A 24,769-nucleotide genomic window follows, 5' to 3' on the forward strand; every position below is an offset into this window, starting at 1 on the left:
GAGTACATTTGCTAGTGCTGGTAGATTACTATTCAAGATATCCGGAAGTAGAAATTATGTCTTCAACAACGGCAAAACTAACAATTTTAAAGCTAAGGATGATTTTTGCTAGGTTTGGGTACCCTGAACAAATAGTCTGCGATAATGGCCCACAATTCTGTTCGGAAGAGTTCACGAATTTTTGTAAAATGAATGCAGTTACTATCAATCACTCCGTGCCATACGCACCATTCCAGAATGGCCTTGTGGAAAGGTACAATAGATCATTGTTTAAAACAATAAGGATAAGCACTGCAATGGGACGAGATTGGAAAAATGACATGTATGACTATCTATTAGCATATCGTAATACTCCACATTCTACAACTAATGTAGCCCCATCAAAGTTATTGATGGGCAGGATACTAAAAGACAAACTTCCTGTTGCAGAAGATCCCGAAGGAGTTACCAGTATAATCGAAATAGTATTTCATTATGATAAAAGTTTTTATATTATCTAATTTAACCATTTATTTTACAGCCTGATGTAACTGCAATGAAGCATAATGACAAAACAAGAAAAGAAAAAGGGAAAGTTTATGGTGATAACAGACGCAAAGCAAAGCATTCTTCAATTGATGTTGGCGATCACGTAATTTTGAAGAACGTGATCAAACGCAACAAATTGACGACAAATTTTAATCCTCAGCCATTTGTGGTTATAAAAAGAAACGGAACAAGGATCACTGTGAAGAATTTGACTAACGGAGTAGAATTAGATCGTCATGTCAATCATGCTAAATGTTTGATTTCCAGCAATCCATTCAGAAGAGATATTCATGATGAAACGAGCACATCAGATGAGAACTTGTTAGTAGACCAGAAACCCTTCGAGGATAATTTAACATCTAGAACATCGGAAGAGTTATCACCGAGATCGAGTAATCGATCAAAGCGCGAGAAGAGAAAACCTGAATACTTGAATGATTATTTTATTTACAAATGTCCAAGATTGATTTAATTACGTTAATAGAATAAGTTCATTTTATTATTCATCTATTTCAACTATTATAAAACATAGGAGAGATGTAGTAGGCTAGCAAGAATGAGAGATCATCGTAGTAGGCTAAGATTATTAAAAGAATAAATCTGTCACTTGTATTATACCACCGAAGCGAGAAGTAGTCTTTTATTTAGCACCATTACAGTGGAAAATTAATTATCCTTTAGGTGATTTGATCCGTTGGCACAATGCTTTTCATTTGTCGATACTTCAGCGTATGTTCCAAAATTTTCACAACAAATTATGACATTATAATTTGAATATGTTTCAGAACAGCCTATATCGAAAAGAAGGGAAAATGTCTTATGAAATTTAAAACTATGAAATTCCCTAAAACACTATTTTATTCCGTTATTATTTCTGCGCTCATATTGTATTTGCAGTGACGACAATGAATGGTCGCTATCTAGACCATTTGGACGACCTATTTGACCAAAATTTCTGGGCTGCAGTATAGAAGGCTGGACAGATTGTGCATCGACACATATTTTGGTGTCGATTCCATCACCGTTACGGCAAAAAAAACAACGCTTCGGTACGCAGAATTCTTTAGCTGAATTTCAAATAGAAATTAAATTCTTTAGCTGAATTCCAATAACAGCTGTTGATCTGCTCTATACGATATCTGAACTTACATACATCAAAAAGAGCTCTATGTTCATAAGAAATAAAATATTTTCATCGTAATTATAGTCCCTTCAGTATCACTGGAGAAAAAAGTGCTGCTCAATCTGTTATCGATAATCCTTAAAACAGTATAACTAATTCAAACAAGTCTGTTTTTCCTTAAAGTTAACAGTATTTGAAAATATCAGTGGCTTACTTTTGTAACAATAACTCAAAAGAACAGCCTATTTTAGAAAGAAGGGAATATTTCTGATGAAAAACTTGCAGCTATGTTGCCAATTAGCACCGAGATGAATTAATCTCATGATAAGATAATACTGGGGTAATATCGACCAACAGAATACTTCGAAAAAACGACCAGCAACCATACTCAGTCCAATTTTATTGTCCACAAAAAAAAACTATGCTAAATTCTGAATTTTTGGGGGTAGTGGCATTCGGGGTAATGGGATTGTTTTGTTCCTACAAATGTTCTTTCAAAAATGGCCAAACCTTGGTCCCTTTGGCACCGGTTCTGAGCGGCCAACTCCAACCAAACCAAGTTTTGTGGATATTTTTACAAAATATAAGCCTATACGATAATTTCGAGTATAAAAACATTTATATTTGGTTAAAACCCGGCTGCGAAATTTATAGGTCAAATCCGGATCATAATGACCCGAACACCTTAAGGCGAAGTAGGCCGTCATTGAAATTTGTACGTGTCGTTGATGATTGTTGCTAATTCATCTCACGATTTCAAATTAAAGAAAACCAGTTGGTTTTGCACTGCCACAGCTGAAAAAGTATCAGCATGCTTTATGCATGTTAGCGCGTACAGTGATACTTTTTCAAGTCAATGTAAACTATCAAGACTGAGGTTTATCACTTTGAAATGCAAGTTGAAAAGTCGTCATTGTTGCCAAAACGGATGACGGGCTACTTAGCCTTAAACGTAAATTTTTTGTCCAGCCTTTCAGAATTGTCCAAGAACTTTTTTTTTCAAACGTAAAATTCATATTTTCCACAAAAGAGTAGTAAATCACACAAAAGTAAAATAAATTACGAAAAGGGATCGCTGGAGGGATCCACTCAGGAAAGCACTTGTGAAATTATTCTTGGCAGAAACACATAAGAAATTTCAGAAGCTGTTTCTTAAAAATATTTCAGGGCATTATTTTTCTAAAGATTCTGGGTGTATGCTGTAGCGACATCCGACTGCTTCAGTCGCTCAAGGTCATACCGAGGCGGGCGTCGGTACCGTAGGATGTCCACGACGAAGAGTTTTGGGTGCAGGTTTACCATTACCATGTAGTGGTCGGTGTCGATGTTAGCACCACGATGGGTCATGGCGTCGATAGTGTCGGAGAAGTGCCGTCCATCAATCAAACGTGGTCGAATTGCGATTCTTGCTGTGGTCATCTTCAGGTGTATCGGTACGGAAGGCTATGTTGGAAATAGGTGCTACGAAAGGCGATATTCTTGGAGGCAGTGAAATCAATTACTCGTAGGTCGTTCCCGTTCGTCAGCCGGTGGGCGCTGAACTTTCCAATCGTCGGTCTGAACTCCTCCTCCTGGCTAACCTGACCGTTTAAATCTCCTAAGATCCCAAAAATATAACCTAAATACTGTCCCCTAGCGAGAAAACCCCCAATGTACATTTGATTTTTATAATCGTCTGTGTCTCAACAACGTGTGCCGTGGCTCGGGCACTATCGTATTCACGTTCAAGCTGCACGTAAAATGTATCTTTATCATCATCAGTGCTTCCAAAGTGTGAGCTATGCACATTTATTATGCTGAAGTTGAAGAACCAGCTTTTGAGCTTCAACTTGCACATTCTTTCATTGATCAACCACCACCCGATCACGCGCCTTTGCATATCACCCATCACTATGAAGGCTGTTCCCAGCTCGCGTGTGTTGCCGCAGCTCTTGTAGATGATTATTACCTCTAAACGTTCGCAGCATCGAACCTGTCCAGCACACCTCCTGCAGAGCTATGATGCCGATACCGCGGATCTTCAGTACATCAGAGAGTATGCGTGTGCTACCGAGAGATTTGCGGTTCCACGTACCCAGTTTCCAATCGCTAGTCCATTTCCGTCGCTGTGGTCTTCGCCGGTCTTTGTACCGGTCCGTATTCTCTCGTAGACGTTCCTGTGCTGATGTGTTTTTACGGTTAACTTGCAGGGCCTGACACCAACCCCCTAGAATTCCGGAGGACCATTCCCCCTAAATGTTGGGATGGCCATAGTGCGCAGTTTAGCTTACAGTCCTTCTCTGGCACTCGAACGATGATCAGCCGCCCCTGACATGAGGAACATACGCTGTAGTGAGCCGCTCCTAACATGGAGTACAGATACTCCAGGTTTACAGAAGCAAACCCCCCCTTCCCTGTCAGTATACGACCAATGTTCCCTCCGGGGTTGATTATCCGATCTTCCTAATTATTTTATGGTGATAAATAATGAGATAAGCATTCACACCAGATTCTGTTTTCACACGGATTTTTTTTATACACCTCAGGCTTCACCCATGCTTGAACAAAAAGCTACAACAAACAAAAAAACTTCGGGCAAGTTCCCATTAATTGTCACGCTGCTGAATTGACCTTTCCCAACAAAGGTACGGGAAAACTTTACCCCACCCCGTCATCATCAAAATCATAACGCATCTCATTGCTCACGTACTGTAAAAGTCCCCAGTGGCGAGAAGCAGCGTCCACGTCCTTCCTTTCATTCACTAGAACGCCACAACTAATGACACGGAAATTCCTCGCCCTTGTGAATTTTTTCCTCCTATAATTGCCCATCATTGCGTGAGGAAACTCATACCCCGCACACCCACTATCACAGGTCCCACAATGAAAACTTTTTCCCATTTACAGCAGCGACGCTGGCAGTTCTCCAGACGCTTGCTGAATTCCTTCCACAATCGATCGTTCCAAGCTGGGGAAACCGTCAGACCAACCAACCGACGACCGACCGGCGGCGTCGTTAATGTGTGGATGTTTGAAGCTTTCGACCTCCCACCACGCATCAGTTGTGATGTAAATGGAAAACTCAATATTTTCCGGAGAGAGGGCTTCCCACTGTTACTTGCACTACCACCTATAAACGAGTATAGACATCACGAAAAACCCATACAACCGACAATGAATGGCTGGGTTCTTGGAGTGTTACTTTGTGGACTCGAGCTATTCATGCAACATCTGACATTTTATGCTGGTAGTTGTGGCGGTGGCTGGGGCTTCCTAAAGTTTGCATTGTTTTATGTACAAAAAGGCAACGCGCCATAAGCTGCAGTGTTGCTAGAAAATCCTATTTTTTTTTTCATTTTCATTTATTCAATTTAACATCCAATACGTTATCACTGTACGCATCGACAATTCTAAACTCATCGAATCTTGAAGCACCTGGTCGGTCCATCTTACATGCTGCTTTTTACACCATCTGGCTTCATCATCTGGATCATCTTTGCAAGTTTTTTGTTCGACATTCTTATGACATGCTCTGTGCTTGATTGCTAGATTCGCTAACGAGTTCAGCAAGTTCGTGGTTCAGTCTACGTCGCACAACAACGCTATACAGGTACTGTCTACAGCAACCATGTCCTGACAGGAGGGGATTTTTTTTATTACCGTACGGGTTTGGGCCGAAGGGTCTCAGATTTTCATAAAACTTTTTCCACAGGCAGGGCTCATGGATATATGAATAAAAAAAAATTGAGAAAAATTCAGGGTCGCCTATTTTTCCGGAATTTTTTTGTTTTCCCTTGACACTACTTACTTTGAAAAATCATAACTCAAGAACGAAGCATCGTAGAAACAAAGTTTTTATATGAAAATTTAAGCAAATTTTCTCAAAAATCCAAAAAAAAATATGAACTGGAAAAAGTTTTCCACAAAATTTTCCACCGTTGGGGAAATTCATAAAGAAAAGCTGGAAAATGTATGCCCGAACTCGCGGAAATTTTTTAAATAAAATATTTTTAAGAAAGAAACTTTATAAACTTCAATTCTGGTAACTTTAAGGATGTACTTTTCTTAAGTTCCTGATCTATAGTAAATTTTGTGAAAAATGCAAAGATTTGCCATACATGCCTTTTCGTTTAAAAATCATGACTCAAGAATCATCATGACTTGTCGAACCGGATTCAAATTATCTCAAAAATATGAAATTTTTGAAATGGAATCAGTTTCCCAGGACATTTTTCACTGTTTTTGAAAACAAATAATGAAAACCCGATTAGCTATTCCAGCTTTCAAACAAAGTATATTTGAAAAGAGCGATCAATAAGATTCAATCCTACAATATTTTTCAATACGCTCATTTTTCGTTCCTAAAACATGATCAAATATTGCTAGGATCAGCTGTTTGAACCATATATTTACAAATTTATAAGTTCATAAACAAAATTTCTAAAGAATGAAACTACATAGAAACAAAGTTTTCTTCAATCAGAATGTAAGCAATTTTTTCCTGTTAGGTAACTACAAAATTGACAGTTAAATAAATGGGTAGACAATATGACAAATAGGTATTTATCAATTCAAGTTTAAAGCGTTGAAATGGCTTGAGAATCATAAGTTTACCAAAAACTAACAAAGAGCAGTGAGAAAGTGCAAGTATTGTCTATCAGCTGTATATTCCTCGTTATTAATTTTTGGAAAGTGAAAAAAGTTTTCCCGAAGCTGTTGAAATGGACAAAGTTCAATATTACGAATACAATTCTTTATACTGTAACCCCTTCGGACTGGACGGCCACAAATCAGTAAGGACAAATCTACGATCGATCAGCCAAGGCCTCATCAGTAAGCTTCATTCGAATGGAGTTCGGTGGATTACGGAAAAGATGAAAATTTGCGTGAAGTGCTCCATTACCGGTGACCAGAAGGCTCTCGTAACGGATCTTCCAGAAGCAATGGCGTTTGAGGAACAAGTTTCACCACTATCTTCGTTGGCGTCGCCAAAGGAAACTCCTTCCTCGGGTGAGTCAGTTGGTTCTATAAATAATGTACAAAAAATACAAGAGCTTGCTAAATTCTTGGAAATTTCTTTTCAAGTAAAATCTTCACGTTTGGATGCTTCTAGTAGTAACTATCGCAATGCTTCTATGGACGAAATGTTCAATCAAATTTTGAGTAAAATAAAGACTTGGTTTCCGCCTAATATTGTCGATGTTACAGAGGATTTTAATTCCGTTTTATTAAATTTGAACTCAGCTGTTACAAAAGCCGAACCTGACAAGCAAATTGAACTTCTAAAATTACTTCCTAGGAATTGGTCATATGCCAAAGTTAAAGCTCATTTTGACGTGTCTCAACACGTTATAACTGAATCAAAAAAATACAATTTAGGGATTCAACCACTTTCAAAAGTAGGACGACCCTCGCATGGATCAGATGTCCAAGACATAGTTTCAAATTTTTACCTAAGGGATGATATCAGTCGGCCATTTCCTGGCTTGAAAGATACCATATCTATTAAGTTACCCAATGGAGTGCGCCAAAATGTTCAAAAACGCCTTTTGCTTGACCCTTTGGATAATTTATATAAACAATATTTGGAAACCTGTAAGAGTGAACAGGAATCTGTCTCATTCACATCGTTCTGGAAACTTAAACCAAAACAATGTGTTTATACAAAGGATTCATCGGCCATGAATGTTTGTGTTTGCATGATACATGAGAATATGAAATTCATGGTTGATGCATTGAAAAAAACTAATTGCTTTGAAGTTCATAATACAGAAAAAAAACTTAACACCTTTTTGACTAGTCAAATGATATGTCCAAATAGTACAGGTGATTGTTACTTGAGGTCCTGTGAGGATTGTAAATTAAAGAAATTAGATTTAGTTGCCAATCGCTTAGATGAAAACAACGTTGAAGAAGTTAAGTATTGTTTTTGGATTATTTCTCCTCGTTGTGAAATTATCAACAAAGAGGAAAATGTAAATGATTTTATAGAAAACTTGAAAAATCTCACAGAGAAGTTTCTTGTGCATCAATTCAAAGTAGATAAACAAAATAATTTTATTAGAGCTAAAAAGGAATCACTAGTTGAAAGCAAAGAAATAATGTGCCAGATGGATTACGCGGAAAATTATTCGTGCGTGATACAAGATTCCATTCAAAGCCATTACTTTGTACGACCTCAAGTAACAATACATCTATTTGTAATTTATTACAAAGACAAATCTTCGATCAAAGTCTTAAATTTTGTTGTAATTGCTGACATAAAAAACATAACACGACATCAGTTTATGCTTTTCAAACAAAACTAATTTCAAGATTGAAAAATAAATTTCCTGAGCTTGAAAAAATCATTTATCTTTCTGATGGTTGCGGAGAGCAGTACAAAAATAAATCAAATTTCAAAAATGTATGCAAACATGAAAATGATTTTAAAATTAGAGCAGAATGGCACTTTTTCCCAACCTCACATGGAAAAGGTCCATGTGATGGTATCGGTGGCAATATTAAGCGAATGGCTAGAGATGCTAGTATTAGAAAGTCAGCGGAAATTAATAACGCCAAACAATTTTTTGACTGGGCTGTGTCGCAAAAGGTGAAAGACCAATTTAAAAAAGATTGGGAATTCATCTATGCAACTGAAAATGACTATTCAGAGGCTGAAAAATTACATCAGGAGAGATTTTCTAACCTTGTTCCAATTCCTGGAACAAAAAAATATCATTCATTTATTCCAAAAGACGAACGAAGCATTTTTGCGAGTGAATTCTCAGATGCATATGAAAACCAAGAAAATACAGCATGCTTTGTTCTTAATACTACAAAGAAACGAAAATCTTCTGGTGGTAGCAACCAAAGGCAATCTTCCCGGTTGAAAAATAGATAGTTTTAAGATAAAATGTTAGTTATGTACTGAATAATTGAATAAATAAAATTAATGAAATATATAAAAAGAATCTTATTTGTTCCATAGAAAAGAAAGAATCCCTTGGAATGGAAAAGAAACAGTTTTTTCAGCTTTGCTTAACGGTGTAATGTTTCATGAAAAATATAATCCAATCCGACTTATACTTCATTAAAACCAATCCCATATCGTTTCTTTCAGATCTTTTAGAAAATTTGCAATTGCTTTGATAAAAAAAAACCTTGTTTTTCTGATGCTTCGATTGAAATATGGGTTTTCAAAAAAAAAGGCTAATATGGTCATTTTTCACAAAATTGACCATAACTCAGGAACAAAAAAAAAGTACATCCTAAAAGTTACTAGAATTGAAGTTTATAAAGTTTCCTTCTCAAAAATATTTTAATAAAAATTTTCCGCGATTTCGGGCATAGATTTTCCAGCTTTTCTTTATGAATTTCCCTAACGGTGGAAAATTTTGTGGAAAACTTTTTCCAGTTCATTTTTTTTTGGATTTCTGAGAAAATTTGCTTAAATTTTCATATAAAAACTTTGTTTCTACAACGTTTCGTTCTTGAGTTATGATTTTTCAAAGAAAAGTCTTATATGGCACATCTGGACATTTTTCACAAAATTGGCCATAACTCAAAAACGAAAAAAAAAGTGCATTCCAAAAATTTCAGTGATTAAAGCTTATAAAACTACCTTCTCAAAAATATTTTTTTGAAAATTTTCCACGAGTTCGGGCATAGTTTTTCCGGCTTTTCTTTACGAGTTTTCCCAACGGTGGAAAATTTTGTGGAAAACTTTTTCCAGTTCATATTTTTTTTGGATTTTTGAGAAAATTTTCTTAAATTTTCATATAAAAACTTTGTTTCTACGATGCTTCGTTCTTGAGTTATGATTTTTCAAAGTAAGTATTGTCAAGGGAAAACAAAAAATTTCCACCTGAGTTTTCCGGAAAAATAGGCGACCCTAAATTTTTCTCAATTTTTTTTTTATTCATATATCCATGAGCCCTGCCTGTGGAAAAAGTTTTATGAAAATCTGAGACCCTTCGGCCCAATTTGTACGATATTAAAAAAAATCCCCAGGAACTACATCACGTGCAACGATGATACACTATATCCAGGGAAGTCATGGAAATTTCCATTTCGAAAAGATCCTGGACTGAACGAGAATCGAACCCAGACACCTTCAGCATGGCTTTACTTAATAGCCGCAGATTCTAACCACTCGCCTAAGGAAGACGAAAGGAAACAGAGAAGTTCAAAAAACCTTCGTAGTTTCTTGGAAACCTTTAGAAGCTCCTTGCGAACTCCTCATTTCATTTTCATTTATTCAGTCTCCATCCTCGGTTCTGCCCCACGCTCGCCAAATCGATGATTCGCCCGCCTGGCTCGCTGCGCTCTACGCCTTCTTGTACCAACCGGATCCGACGCGAACACCATCTTTGCAGGGTTTGCTGTCCGGCATTTTTGCAACATGCCCTGCCCATCGTATCCTTCCAGCTTTGGCCACCTTCTGGATACTGGGTTCGCCGTAGAGTTGGGCGAGCTCGTGGTTCATCCTTCGCCGCCACACACCGTTTTCCTGCACACCGCCGAAGATCGTCCTAAGCACCCGACGTTCGAAGACTCCAAGTGCTTGCGAGTCCTCCTCGAGCTTCGTCCACGTTTCATGCCCGTAGAGGACTACCGGCCTTATGAGCGTTTTGTACATGGTTCATTTGGTGCGGGTGTGAATCTTTTTTGACTGCAGCTTCTTGTGGAGGCCATAGTAGGCCCGACCTCCACTGATGATGCGCCTCCGTATTTCACGACTAACGTTATCGTCAGCCGTCAGCAGTGTTGATGGACTTACACCAAAATCTCAATCAATACGCTCTCCCGTGAGAGCAAACTCATTAGGGATCTGCTTCGCAAATCTCGCGCTTGAGATTTTGATGCAAAATCACTCAATTAACTCAAAAATGATTCAGTCGCAAAACCCGTAAAAAACTCGTGAATCCCAAGTGTTGTTGTTTACGTTAGAAAGGATTACTATAACTTTACCAGACTAGCAAGAAACTATTGGCGTATGTGAGTAGACTGTGGAAAAACGAGACAATGAGTCAAAAAAGTGAGCCAACTCATCATGATTTTTTGACTGCTGAGTTGCGTGATTAACAACTCACGCATGAAAAATCTCAAGCGTGAGTTATGAGAAATAGGGTTTTTCACAACACTAGACGTCAGCAAGGATCAGGGCTGCTAAGAATCATGACCGGCTTGCGACACTGACGAAACCAGTCTTGTCACTGTCACTAGACGAAGCTATGTTTCATGTGCTCACTTCATCAGGTCGCAAGGACGGGGCTCTCATGATAGCAATTGTAAAGTTGTTTTGCATTTAAAATTTCTATCTATAATTTCGGGAAGCAACTGTGTTTAATAAGTAAAGTGGATATCCTTTCATGATTCTATCGATATAAATAACAATCATATCTGATAATTAAATAAAAATGGTCTAGCTTACAATTCTTGTAACGCCGTAGCGACGGAAAAATGAAGGAGAATTTGAAGAAAGCTTCTGTCATTGTCTTGCCGTCCGATGAAAGTGGGAGAGGCATCTATGTAAAAGTCGCGCGACACCCTCTACTTACATTGACGCTTTCCAGCACTGGCAAGGATCCAAGGTAGACGAACTCGTCGACCACCTCGAACGTATCCCCGTCAATCGTAACACTACTACCGAGGCGAGCCCTGTCGCGCTCGGCCCCACCGGCTAGCGTAAACTTTGTCTTGGTCGCATTCACCACCAGCGCAACTCTTGCTGCCTTGCGTTTCAGGCGGGTGGCTTTTTCAAAAGTTCGGCCGACAATGTCCATGTCATCCGCAGAGCAAATAAATTGACTGGATCTCGTAAAAATCGTACCCCGGATGTTAAGCCCGGCTCTCCGCATAATTCCTTCTAGCGCAATATTGAACAGGCACGAAAGTCCATCACCTTGTCGTAGTCCCCGGCGGGATCCAAACGAACTGGAATGTTCGCCTGAAACCTTCACACAATTTTGCACACCTTCCATAGTCGCTCACTGTGACTGGACGTGGTTCTCAGCTTAGTGTTCAATGAGCACTTCCACAGTTGTTACTGAAGATTAACTCTGGGTTGCGATCGGAGTAAGCTAGATCCTCCATCGAGGACTAGACCGAGTAGAGCGGGCGTAGCGTAGTATCGGTTTAAAGTCGTCGGGGCGCCTGCAAACCGGAAGCCATCCTTCTACCGGAATTGCAGAACCGACCCTGGCACTTGGACGACCAACGTCGAGTCGGAGTAGGCTGAGTCCACTGCCGGGGTCTATCTGAGTGATTCGCGAAATAGCACCGGCAAATGGTCGTCGGGGCGCTTGTGAACCGGAAGTTTCCCTCCACCGGAGTCACAGGACCGACCTCGGCATCTGCCCGGATAGCATCGGTTCGGGAGATCTACCGCTACCGGAGAAATCTTCGTCGGAGTAGGATAGATCCACCTCCGGGGACTACTCTGAGTAGTAAGTAGCGTATCAACGGCTTGAGTCGTCGGAGCGCCAGTGAACTGGAAGCCATCCTCCACCCGGTATCGCTGGACCGACTTCGGCATTCCACCGGCCAGTATCGAAGCATGAAGAAGCGCGTAGCCGGAGTAGGCTAGCTCCACCGACAGGGCTCTGATGCGAGGCCAGCCCAAGGGAGGTATGCGTCGTCGCACAGAAAGCTGTCCGAAACCTCGGCGAGATTTTCAACCGCCAATTGAGCAAAACGAGTAGTCGCAGAGACACCGTAGAAATGTTGACGACATTAAGCTCCAACAGCGAACTAGCAGAACAATTAGAGGCTGAGATTGACGAAGTGCATGAGCACAGCCCTCCCCCGATGAAGTTGTCTGATATAGTTCCGGGGGGGGGATTGAGGCACAGGAGCATAAGAGAAAGTTTTTTAGTGGTTAAGCACGTCTAACGCGAGTCCCACACCGTGCCAACACACAACAGGCCAGGCTTTTGAAGCTTTTTTGTATCCTACTCTAAACAAACAGTTATTAACTGAGAGCTTTTTTGCCAAAGTTGCCATTTTTCGCATTCGTATATTGTGTGATCATACTTCATGCCCAGGGAAGTCAAGGATGTTTCCATTACGAAAAAATCCTGGACCGACCACGAATTGAACTCAGACACCTTAAGCATGGCTTTGCTTCGTAGCCGCGGACTCTAACCACTCGGCTAAGGAAGGCCCCTAAATAAAAACGTTGGGACCTGGTATTCACGACATTTTGGGAGGATTTGTCGTACAGTAAAGATCTGGTCCGTTGTCCGATTGGCTTTCAATGAACCCGGCTTGATAACTCCCTACGAACTCGTTGGCTATAGGTGACAGACGACGGAAGATGATTTAGAATGGTGATCGCTCGGAAGTTCTCACAATCTAACTTGTCGCTTTACTTGTTGATGGGGCATATTACCCCTTCCTTTCATTCCTCCAGTATCTGTTCTGTTTCCCAGATTGTGCCTGTCAGCCGATGCAGACAAATGGCCAGCCTCTCCGGGCCCATCTTTATGAGTTCAGCTCCGATACCATCCTTACCAGCAGCTTTATTGTTCTTGAGCTGGTGAATGGCATCCTTAACCTCCCTCAAAGTGGGGGCTGGTTGGTTTCCATCGCCCGTAGTACTGACGAAGGTATTTCCTCCGTTGTCCCATCCTTCATTGCCTGTGCTCTCAGCGCCATTCAGGTGTTCGTCGAAGTGCTGCTTCCACCTTTCGATCACCTCACGCTCGTCCATCAAAATGCTTCCATCCTTATCCCTGCACATCTCGTCACGCGGTACGAAGCCGTTGCTGGATGCGTTGAGCTTCTGATAGAACTTACGTATTTCTTGAGACCGTTACCGTTTCCGTCTTTAACGTTTCACGTTCTGTTGAGTCCCTTGCTGCATCATGACCACCGCGCTGCATTCTTCTCCTCCGGAATCTGCCTACATTCCACATTGGTCCCAAAGCCATATCTAGGAAGACAAAAATGATTGCGCCTAAGCCATCAATTTTAGATATATGGTGTCTTGGACAAAGATTATCTATATTTTTCAGACATTTTTTGAGTGACGCAAAATTATTGTGGCCCACATGGTTCACGAGATCAGACCATAAACTTTTTTGTTAAAGCATTTAGGATTATACAATGTTCTACAATGATTTAGAACGACCAATTTGGGATAACTTTGCTGAAGAACCCAAGTTTCTATCTCTCATGGTTCGTGAGTTATGATTTTTTTAAACAAATAAGTTAGGGTGGTATTGAAAAATCAGTTTTTTTTTCTTGATAACTCTTTATACGATCATTTCTCGTAAAAACTTTTCTCCGAGCACATTTGGTTGCGCAACGTTTTACCAAAGAAACTACTGATCTATCTCTCATAGTCACAGAGTTACAGGAGATTTTTTTCGAAAAAATTGTTGTTTTCAAATGCCGATATCTCTGAAAGGCGCAAACGGATTCTCAATCTTTGGTCACCATTAGAAAGATATTTTTTTTCTCTGTTTATGGTGAAAAAACAATAGGGACGTTTTTTGGAGTTCTGTTTGATCTTCCGACCTTACGCTTGCTTCTGCGGGAGCGGGTGACGAGGGCAGGATCAAACATGTCGCGCGTCGGTCGAGTGAAGTGAAAAAGTGCAGCGATCGGTTAGTTCTGTTTGATCTTCGACCTTGACGCTTGCTCCTTAGCAGTACGTCAAGAAAGCCCGAGCAGTCCTCAGTTGTTTTCCCTCTCGGGTCGTGCGCCTATTTTCTCTGAGTGCTTTTATATAGCCGAGCAAACTAGTTAAGCTGAAGTAGATTGTTGCTGCTCAGTCAAGGATGACGGATCAATTGGTGAGCTCGTTTCATGCTACTATTTCTAATCTATAAAATATGTATGACTGCACATTTAATCGATACAACGGTAGGACGTAAATATGATTTTTCAACAAACTATGAATGGTTCGTCAGCAACAAACGAAAATCGTCCATGATTTGAAAAATAATCGATATAGCTCTTTGGTGCCTGGTGTGTTAAATTGAATGTTATGAAAGTGTTTCATACAATGTATTGATAAAAAATCAACGCTTAAAGATATATTCACCATGAACCGAAATTTATATGGTAAAATAAAGCGAAAAAAGAGATAATTGCTAGAGCAATTAAAATTACTATATGTAAAGTCTTTTAAAATTGAGTACACATGTATTGATATAAGATCAATCACAGTAAGCGGAATCTAAGGAATAGAAAAAAGGAAATTATTTTGCAGAAGCAGTTTTAGAGTGATTAACGCCCACCTTCTGGTTCGCTACGTTAGGCAGACATTTGGGAATTACATCTGGCTCCTTTACAGGATTCATGCATTCTTTAACAGGCGAATACTGCCCTGACTAATTCGTTGTGGCAGATTTAATAGATTGAATGGGGTAAGTTGGATGCCCAGATAGGATAATCGCAGATACTTAAAATGACACGGACACGTCAATGCTTCCAGTGAGCATTTTGCCCTTTGAAAGAAACACCACATTAGACAACGGACTGGAATGCAACGCCCAGTGGCACACTCGGACAACGTTCCTCACGAAAAGTTTTCCTGCCTGAGGCGGGAATCGAACCCACACTCCTTGGCACGATGCGGCTAAATGCCTGGTGACACTAATCGCACGGCTATGAAGGCCACTTCTTCTTCTTGGGAAGTGAGGTTTTGTTAAAGTGAAGAAATTCGTCAAAGTACATGTTTGGTAATCGTTTAGGGTTGATAATATAAGAGACGGGACCGGTACTGAACGCATAACCTTCTGCTTAGTATGCCGAAGCGGTAGCAATTCATAACTGATCAGTGATCACGTCATACGATTAGCAGGACAAATTTTAGTTCGCGTGAAATAACAAGACTTTATGGATTAAGGTGAAACATCTCGGAATCCAAAGATGGCCGGCACAATGGCCGACTTCTCCCCCTACTCACGTTTTCAAAGGCACAGAACTGGAGAAATAAATGGCAAACGTTCCTGACCTTCTTATTTTAAGCTTTCTGTTAGTGCACAAAGCCAAAATAAAAAGTACACTGTTGTGGGATGCTTTCTTCGCGAGATTTGTGCCTTTGAAGTTTTTGTGCAATCTTAGAAGTTGAATCCAAACTGTTTCACCTTAATGTTCCATGGATCACTGCTCAAACTGCTTCAGCAAATAATTTTCCTACCCCAACTCCTTAGATTCCGCTTACTGTGATCGATTTTATGTCAATACATGTGTTTTTTTTTTAATTTTAAAGGACTTTACAGTTATTTCGGTTGCTCCAGCAAATATCTCTTTTTTTCGCTTTTTATCACATAAATTTCGGTTCATGGTGAATATATCTTTGAGCGTTGATTTCGTATGAATACTTTGTATGAAGCACTTCAGAACATTCAATTTTGCACATTTTTACTGAAGGCATCAAAGAGCTATCTTGATTATTTTTCAAATTATGGACGATTTTCGTTTAAAAACATATTGTATTCAAAATGTTGTTAATCTCTTTAAACAAAAAATGACCCTATAGTTTTTTTGCCATAAACAGAGAAAAATATTATCTTCCTAATGGCGACAGAAGATTGAGAATCCGTTGGCACTTCACAGAGATATCGGAATTTGAAAAAGAGCATTTTTTCGAAGAAAATCTTTGATATCTTTGTAACCATAAGGTCGTTTTCACCGGTGCTCCATTTGTTTGGTCCAATTGTATAACAGTTCTAAAAAATAGACCACAAAAAATAGATCAAATTTCATCCGCATCCACCGCAGTTTGATGTAAATTGAGTTTCAAATAAATTTGTCATTAATTTAACATCAGCTCTCCTGCCTGGTGAAGCAAATTAAAAACATTTTTGTGTCGATTACTGCCCAAGAATGGATTTTCTCGAAGTCTGCGATGTATCCAACTTCGGAAGCGGTGCGTTTTTTTTTTCCTTGTATTCTGATGTGCATTCATAATCTCAACTTCCAAGGTATATTCTAGATGAAAATTAATTGGGCCATAGGAATGTTTTAACAATAACTGGGAAAAGTAAATATAAACCATATCAAAGTAAAAACGCATTTATCCAAGGTTTTGTCAGGGAATTTCTCAAGAGGCAATAGTACAGATTTTTTTTTCAAGAACTCGTCCAGAGAATGCAGTCATTTCTTCAAAAATTTCACCAAGAAATATGTCAGATATTTTCAGAAAATCTCTCAATAACACCTCCAGAGACATTCTAGGAATTCTTCCACACATTTCTCGAGAGATTGAAATGAAAATTCTCAAAGGGACTCCTCCAGGATTCCACCAGGGATTGCTCCTGCTGTTTCTCCAAAGAATGCCTATTTTTCCCCCAGAAACTCCTTCAACTATTTCTACATGGCTATTTCTCAAGGAATTTGTGTTGAAATATTCCACAACGATATAATTCAGAGATTTATTTTCAAAAACTTTTCCGAGGATTTGAATATTTCCTTCATAGACTTCACCTAGACATAGTTTCATAGTTTGGGGCCTAGATAGCCGTAGCGGTAAACGCGCAGCTATATAGCATGACCATGCTGAGGGTCGTGGGTTCGAATCCCACTGGTCGAGGTTCTTTTCGTAAAGGAAATTTTCTCGATTCCCAGGGCATAGAGTATCTTCGTACCTGGCACACGATATACAGCTTAGCTTAGCTTAGCTTAGACTGACTACACATATCAATGGTTGCTATTCCGTGATTGACCGAAGTCAGTGAAAATGCACAAAGAATCAACTAGAAGTTCGGCTGGGATTGGCCATAATCTTCTTCAGTGTGCATAATTTAGTTTCTCTATTTATACAAAGTCAATAACGGCGCCGGCCACGTCCTTGCAGTCATGTGGGATTGGAGGAAGGAATGTTAGTGTGTAACCTTTGCTATTTGGAGACCGTGTTTGCCTCTGCATCTCCACAAAGGTTACTGGGAGGGATGTTTGTTAATGGGGAGGATCGTTGGGTCACAGGATTCACTTTGATAAGCGATTAGACCATGATAAATAATTTAACGCGAGCAAAGGATCAAACACTACTAACCTGCTTCGCGTACCGCGCCACTAATTTATCATGCCACGCGAGCGACGCGCGACACGATTGATCCTGCTCACATCACCCGCCTCCGCCGGAGCAAGTGACGCGAGCAAAGGATCAAACACTACTCCGTACCTGCCACACGATATACACATGCAAAAAATGGTCAATCGGCAAAGAAAGCTCTCAGTTAATAACTGTGGAAGTGCTCATAAGAACACTAATCTGAGAAGCAGGCTTTGTCCCAGTTGGGACGTAACGCCAGAAAGAAAGAAGATAGACATAGTTCAGACATTTCCTAGAAATTTCTACGGGATCCTACAATGATCTCTCCAAGTGCTCCACCTGGAATTCCTCCAGAGTTCTACCAGGGATTCCTGCAGGAACTCCTTCTACATAGAACTTAACTAGGGATTCCTCAGGAGAATTCGGCTTTTTTAAGAAAATTGTCCATCGATTTTCTCAGTTTCTCCAGAAATTTCTTCAGAGATTTTTCAAGGATTTTCTATAGGGACATATTGCTAGGAAATAATTCAGAGATATTTGAGAACACTTCTATAGGTACTCCAGTGTTTCCTTGAAGGATTTCTTTAATGGTTTCACCAAGAAATAATTCAGATATTTTCCACAAATTGTTCAGGATGTCTTCAAGAGATTTCTCCAGAAATGCGTCCTGGGTTTCATACAGTTCCTCTTTTGGGATGTCTTTAGATAATTCGTCAGGAATACTTTGAAAATTTTTTTTGAGATTATTTCAAGATTTCATACTGTGATTTCTCTGTGTTTAACTTTATGATTTCTTCCAGGTATTCTTTTTCATAGTACAATTTCTTCTATTAGGAATATACAATTATCCAGAATTCTCTCTCGATATTTCTTCAAGAATTACTCCTTGGATTCTTTCAGGACTACATCCAAGAATTTTCCAAGGTATTTCGATAATGTTTTAAAATATTTAAATGTTTTAATTATTTTATTTCCAGGATTTTTTCTAGTTAGCGATCAGTGCAAGAATGCATGAATGTTTTCTTGTATAACTCTTACAGGAAGTCTAAGATGCATCGATGGCAGGAGTCTTTGCAGATTCTTTAAAAGAAAGAAGGCCTGTATGAATCTTGGAAAAAACTCAATAAGAAATCATTGGGAAAATTAATGAACAAAATTACACTTAAGAGTAATACTTTTCAACAGTTACTTCCATGATCCTTTATAAGCTTCTTCTTCGATTTCTCCCTCAAAAAAAAAAGATCAAAAAATTCATGCAGGGATTTTTGAGGTAAATATGCACATCCGTGCGAGAAGTTATAGATGTTTTGTAGCAGAAATTTTTAATGGAAACTTAGGAAAAAATCGACGACGGGAAACCCTGAAGAACCATAGGAAAAAAATGTTGATAAATTCCTGGAAATCACTAAGAAATCGTTGGAAAAAATGATCTACGGTGAACGAATATTTAATGAAGAAGTCCATAGAGAACTCTCAAGATGAATCCCTAGATAAATTCATCAAAAAATCATTCCTTCGACATTTACAGCAAAAATGTATGTAGTCATTGTATAAAAAATTCTTCATGTAGCCCGGATGAATAGTTTTCATAGAACATAATGAATAAATCACCAGAAGAATTCTTAGCAGTATCTCTGTAGGATCTTCTAAAGAAAAATTTAAAAGCGGTTTCTTGGAAAGAGTTTTGCAGCACTCTCCTAAAATTTTCTGGAGATATACGGCCAAAGATAAAGACGGCCAAAGACAAAGACGGCCAAACTTACAACAAAAATCAAATTTCCATTATAATATCTCATATGATTCGTTTATAGCTAAAAGAAAAATAATCGGTTAAAAATGCCACTCCTTAAGGAAGTCAGGAAATTTCAGATTTCTATCTTGTTTCTCTACAAAGTTGTATCTTTTTTAACGTGTCGATTGGCCAAAAAGGATGAAGAGAAATGAAGAATTTTGTTAAAGAACATTCATAAATTAAGTACCATGACCCCACAGTTATGGATCAAATAGTGTGGAGTCCAACCTATAAAATTCAATAAAACGACTCGGAAAACGTAAAATTGTATTTTAAAAGCACGAATTGGATCGTTTCAAATTGTAACTTCGGTTAGTTTTGAGTGTAATATTTACATAGGATTGCAAAAAAAATAAAAATTGTATCGGGTTCTGAAAACCATATTATGGATCATTTTTTTCATATTATGGATCAAATTGTGACATATTACGGATCAGTGCGCAAAATCATGAGATTTTCAACTCAATGCATCTGTATTGCATGATTTGGCGAAAGTTAACAATGTGTCACATATTACTGCAAAAAATAACAGTGTTAGAGCTAGAAACAAGGGTAAAATGCCATTTTGTTGTGATACTGCATTGTAGTAACAGAGACATGTACTGTTTTCGCTCAACACCAAGTTTTCCACCCATTTTTGTCTGCTAAAAAATGAAATTACAAACCTTGATGTTTTATTAGTTTTATCCTTAGTGCTATTGTCTAAAAATGTCGAATACAATGCTTTAAATGGCAGAAATCTACATTCTTTGGAAGTGATCCATAACCGTGGTAAACAATCATTTCCTGGCCCATATTATGGATCACTAGTTAGAAGTGCTAATATTCGGTATTTAGAATCAACAATCAAGAAAAATGATTTCCAAAGATGAATTCATACTAAATCGAAGCGAACGAGTATGTTTTATGCTCCTCCTTTCTGGCGTTTACGTCCCCACTGGGACAGAGCCTGCTTCACAGCTTAGTGTTCTTATGAGCACTTCCACAGCTATTAACTGAGAGCTTACTATGCCGATGACCATTTTTGTATGTGTATATCGTGTGGCAGGTACGAAGATACTCTATGCCCTGGGAAGTCGAGAAAATTTTCAACCCGAAAAGATCCTCGACCGGTGGGATTCGAACCCACGACCCTCAGCTTGGTCATGCTGAATAGCTGCGCGTTTACCGCTACGGCTATCTGGGTTATGCTATAACATTTGAATTTTACCACCTTTGGGAGCTTATGAATGCTGACGGCACTTCTTACAGAAAACGACCATATAATGATAGCTGTGTGGTACCAACTAAACATTTGTCAAATACGTAGTTATTTAGCGGTTGAATGTTATGCTTAACATTACAAATGGTAGAAGACAAATATTATGACATGGGAAAAATATGATTTACGTCAATGTTTATGTTTTGAGCGAGTTATCCGATTTTGAACGCCAAAGTGATCCGTCACTGTGGCACAATGCTCGGGCTCCATATAAAGGGGCGGCCAAAACTACCAAAAACTTTTTTGAGATTTTTATGATTTTTTAAATTTCAAAATATACCTCATGTGTTATATTATTATGATCTCTAATTGAAATTGAACTAAAATTTCTATGACTTTTATGACGGCAAACCGGCTGAAGTCAAAAAATTGAAAAATATAACAATAACATAAAGCACAAAATTGATAATTTAGAAATGAAATATTTCCCCAAAGTTATCCACTATCTGAAAGCTTATGGTTCAACACTTTTATCGAGCATGAGGATAAAAAAAATATTTGGTTGAAGTTTTAATACTATTCAATATTACACTTTTGTAATTTTGATGAATTCAAACATGAAAAACAACTTTTGTCGCGTCATGTCGCTGCCATTTCGAATATTGCACATCAAAAAGCATCCTTAGATCTTACAAAAAACCCATAAAATTTTTGCAGAAATTTGCTGATTTGCAAGTTAGAGCTATTTGAATAATTCAATATTTTACATATATTTTGACGATATTTTTCATACAAAGTTTATTAAAAATATATTTAACCACTATTCATATACATTTTGATCAAACTCGATCAAATATAAACAAAATTTGTGCTTCCAGCCCAGTTTGATAACAATTTAAATTTTAAAAAAATCTTTTTTTTGAGTAACGTAATTTGTGAATAACCCCTTCTGAAACAACAAAAACGCCAAATAACATATTCAGATTACATATTTCATCGATTAAGGCGATAAAAATAGTTTTGGCCAATTTTTACTTTTTTCCGACCATTGTGTGTGGGTGATCCGTAACTGTGTGAGCATGGTACTGTAATCCGGGGTATCATTGATCAGCGGGGTAACATTGATCGGAATGACTCATCTCATAAAATGTTCGTATCATCATTTATTGATGGAACATATCCAAATCATGAATGGTGCTTCTCTTTCTTATATTCATCAGCTGATAAAAGTGAAGATTTTTGCGAAAATTTCGTTTACCTTATGCGTAAATTTGGCAACTTTTCAAAACAATGATTTCAATGGGTAAGGATGACACTTCCGAACATTCATGTCTCACATAAGTTCTGTAAACGATATGAGCAAGGAAAATGCAATTCTTACTAAAAATGGCATCGCTGAAAACGATACCGTTGTCAAAACATTCATAAGCATGCTCAATTAGGTAACATAAACGAATTATTGTGAAGAATATAGAATTCCCTTAGAAAATTCCCTTCCTTTAGGCGTATTCCGTGGTTCGAGGTGGTGCTTCTGATGCTCATGAGCGTATGAGAATTTAGGTTTTCGAAACAATGATTGCAATTTTTATGGATGACACTATTGAAGATTCATGCCTCACATGAGTGCTGTTTTTACTAAAGTAATATCGCTGAAAACGATCCCGTTGTCAGTTTTACAACAAGTATATTGAATTTAGCAAAATCAATGCATTACTACAAAGAATCCCAAATTTTCTTAGGAAATTGCCTATATATAGGCGCATTCCACAAATCATGGTGTTTTTAATTCTAAAATAACTGAAAAAGTAAATTACTTGTGAGAGTTAGGCCTTCATATTCAGCTTTAGGGGCCAAGATTTTAGTAAGTAACGACATTTTCAATGTTACCAAACATTGCTTCCTTGGGTGATCAATGTTATCCAAATCAGCGAAATAAAATAAATCGCCTACAACATTTTTAAACATGTAGAAAACAAAACACAGTGTACAATCACAAGCGATGGTGCAAGTACCTACTTGTCATGAAAATAAAAAATTGTAACATTTGCTATTTCAAATGATTTTTTTTATGAATTATTCAAAAAATTTATCAATGTTACCACGGATTACGGACTTTCCATGACCAAGATGAAATTTCGGCAAGAATTCTTGAAGAAAAAGTTGAAATTTAGCGTGACATAATTTGTGTACCATCCCTAAGAGGTTTGACTGTATTGCCCAAGCCATTCCATATTCACTCAAAAACTAAATGTGATGTAGTTTAATCACGACATAACAATAAATCTTATATTACCGAATAATTTAATGACTTTTACACAAATGCACGGAAATAGGAACCATATATATTGAAAAGGGTCCATTCACCGCGCATTTGGGTTTCGACTGAGACACAATAGAAAATTCTAATTTGCATAAAATCTCATTGCTCATACGATGTAATACATCTTACTAATGGTATCCACAATGAAAACTTGTTGAAATTTTGAAAAATTTCATATTCTAACGTTAAAATGAAAAATGTGAATTTTTGGCGTTTCTACTAAGAGTGTTGAAAAATCTCATTATCAAACAGGATTCACATGATTTTGACTACATAAACTAAGTTTTTCAAAATGCTTTGTGACAAAACTACTTCATTTCATCAGTTTTATCTTATTTTGCTGACAAGAGAATAATTTGTGAAAATTGTATGAATATTCTGTAGGAATTTGTATATGTGCACGGTGAATGGAGGCCGCACGGTGACTGGTGACTTAACGGTAAGTATTTGAACTAGAACTGTTCGAAATTTGAATTTAGAACGCCCCGGTAGACATGCAAAACTTTGGTTTGGTCTATTTAACTGTCAATATTTAGAATAGACCACGACCGCTGAAACCGACCTAAGAGATAGAACAGAATAGAACAGTAAACCATGCGGGCCATCCTAATTTTGCATCAATCAAAAAAATGTCTGAAAAATATAGAGAAACTTTGCCAAAGACACCATATATCTAAAATTGACGGTTTAGGCGCAATCATTTTTGTCTTCCTAGATATGGCTTTGGGACCAATCTGCATTCCTCGTCGAACCAATCGTTCCGTCCACGATAGATCCTGACGTCAATAATGTCTTGGGAACTCCTAGAAGTTCTAAAACTCCTTGAAACTGCAAGGCTCGTTGCCAGATGATTATTTTCATTACCCGAAATAAAGCGATGCAATGGGATGAAGGCTTCGATAGATCGCTTTTTATAGATGGATTTAGGAGAGATTGCTTCATGGGCCTTATTATACAAAATATACATCGAATATTTTGGTTTTGACACACATATAGGAATAATCAACTCTCGCCCATGTCTCTTAGTCCTGTATCGATTTCTATAGAACATATCTCGCACATAACTGATTATATTCTTCATTTTCTACCATTTCACGTCGCACCATTTCGTGGATCCGAAAAAAAACAAACCTTGCAACACTCGCACGTTTTGTCAACCGCCAGGATATCCTCTCAACGTGAAGGATGCCAGAATGCGAAAGCTAAAGGAACGCAAGCTGGCAAAGTCAGCCTCCTACGGCAACGGGAGTCCCAATCGCGGCCAAACCACCAACAGCAGCACCAGCAGCAGCCCCAATCCCGGGAGCTGTGGGAGCAATGGGAGCAGCACCGATGCACGACTGAAATCACTGGATGCACTCACTGTAAGTAGAAATGCGCACAACATTTTGCAAACCTCCTCATTCGGCTGGGGGTTCAATCTCATCAGCTTCATATACATGTCCTTGCAGAAGTTTGAGGACTCACGTTTTAAGGACGGATCAAGAGTTGAAAATCGTCACCTATAATCACAGATTCAAATTTTAGGTTAAATTTTGTTGTTGTAATGGCCCAATACTTAAGAACATAAGAACATAAGAACATAAGAACATAAGAACATAAGAACATAAACATAAGAACATAAGAACATAAGAACATAAGAACATAAGAACATAAGAACATAAGAACATAAGAACATAAGAACATAAGAACATAAGAACATAAGAACATAAGAACATAAGAACATAAGAACATAAGAACATAAGAACATAAGAACATAAGAACATAAGAACATAAGAACATAAGAACATAAGAACATAAGAACATAAGAACATAAGAACATAAGAACATAAGAA

General features: G+C 38.3%; 1 protein-coding gene across 1 annotated transcript in view; it reads left to right on the forward strand.

The window, feature by feature from the left end:
• LOC110675138 (protein pygopus-like) overlaps nt 1–24,769 on the forward strand; it is a 165,615-nt gene that overhangs the window by 67,395 nt on the left and 73,451 nt on the right. The window contains exon 4 of the mRNA XM_021839519.1: nt 24,099–24,298. Within this exon, the coding sequence (XP_021695211.1) occupies nt 24,099–24,298 (200 nt within the window). The remainder of the gene's footprint in view (nt 1–24,098; nt 24,299–24,769) is intronic.

This window comes from Aedes aegypti, chromosome 2, assembly GCF_002204515.2.
Source record: "Aedes aegypti strain LVP_AGWG chromosome 2, AaegL5.0 Primary Assembly, whole genome shotgun sequence".
NCBI classification, from domain to species: Eukaryota; Metazoa; Arthropoda; class Insecta; order Diptera; family Culicidae; genus Aedes; species Aedes aegypti.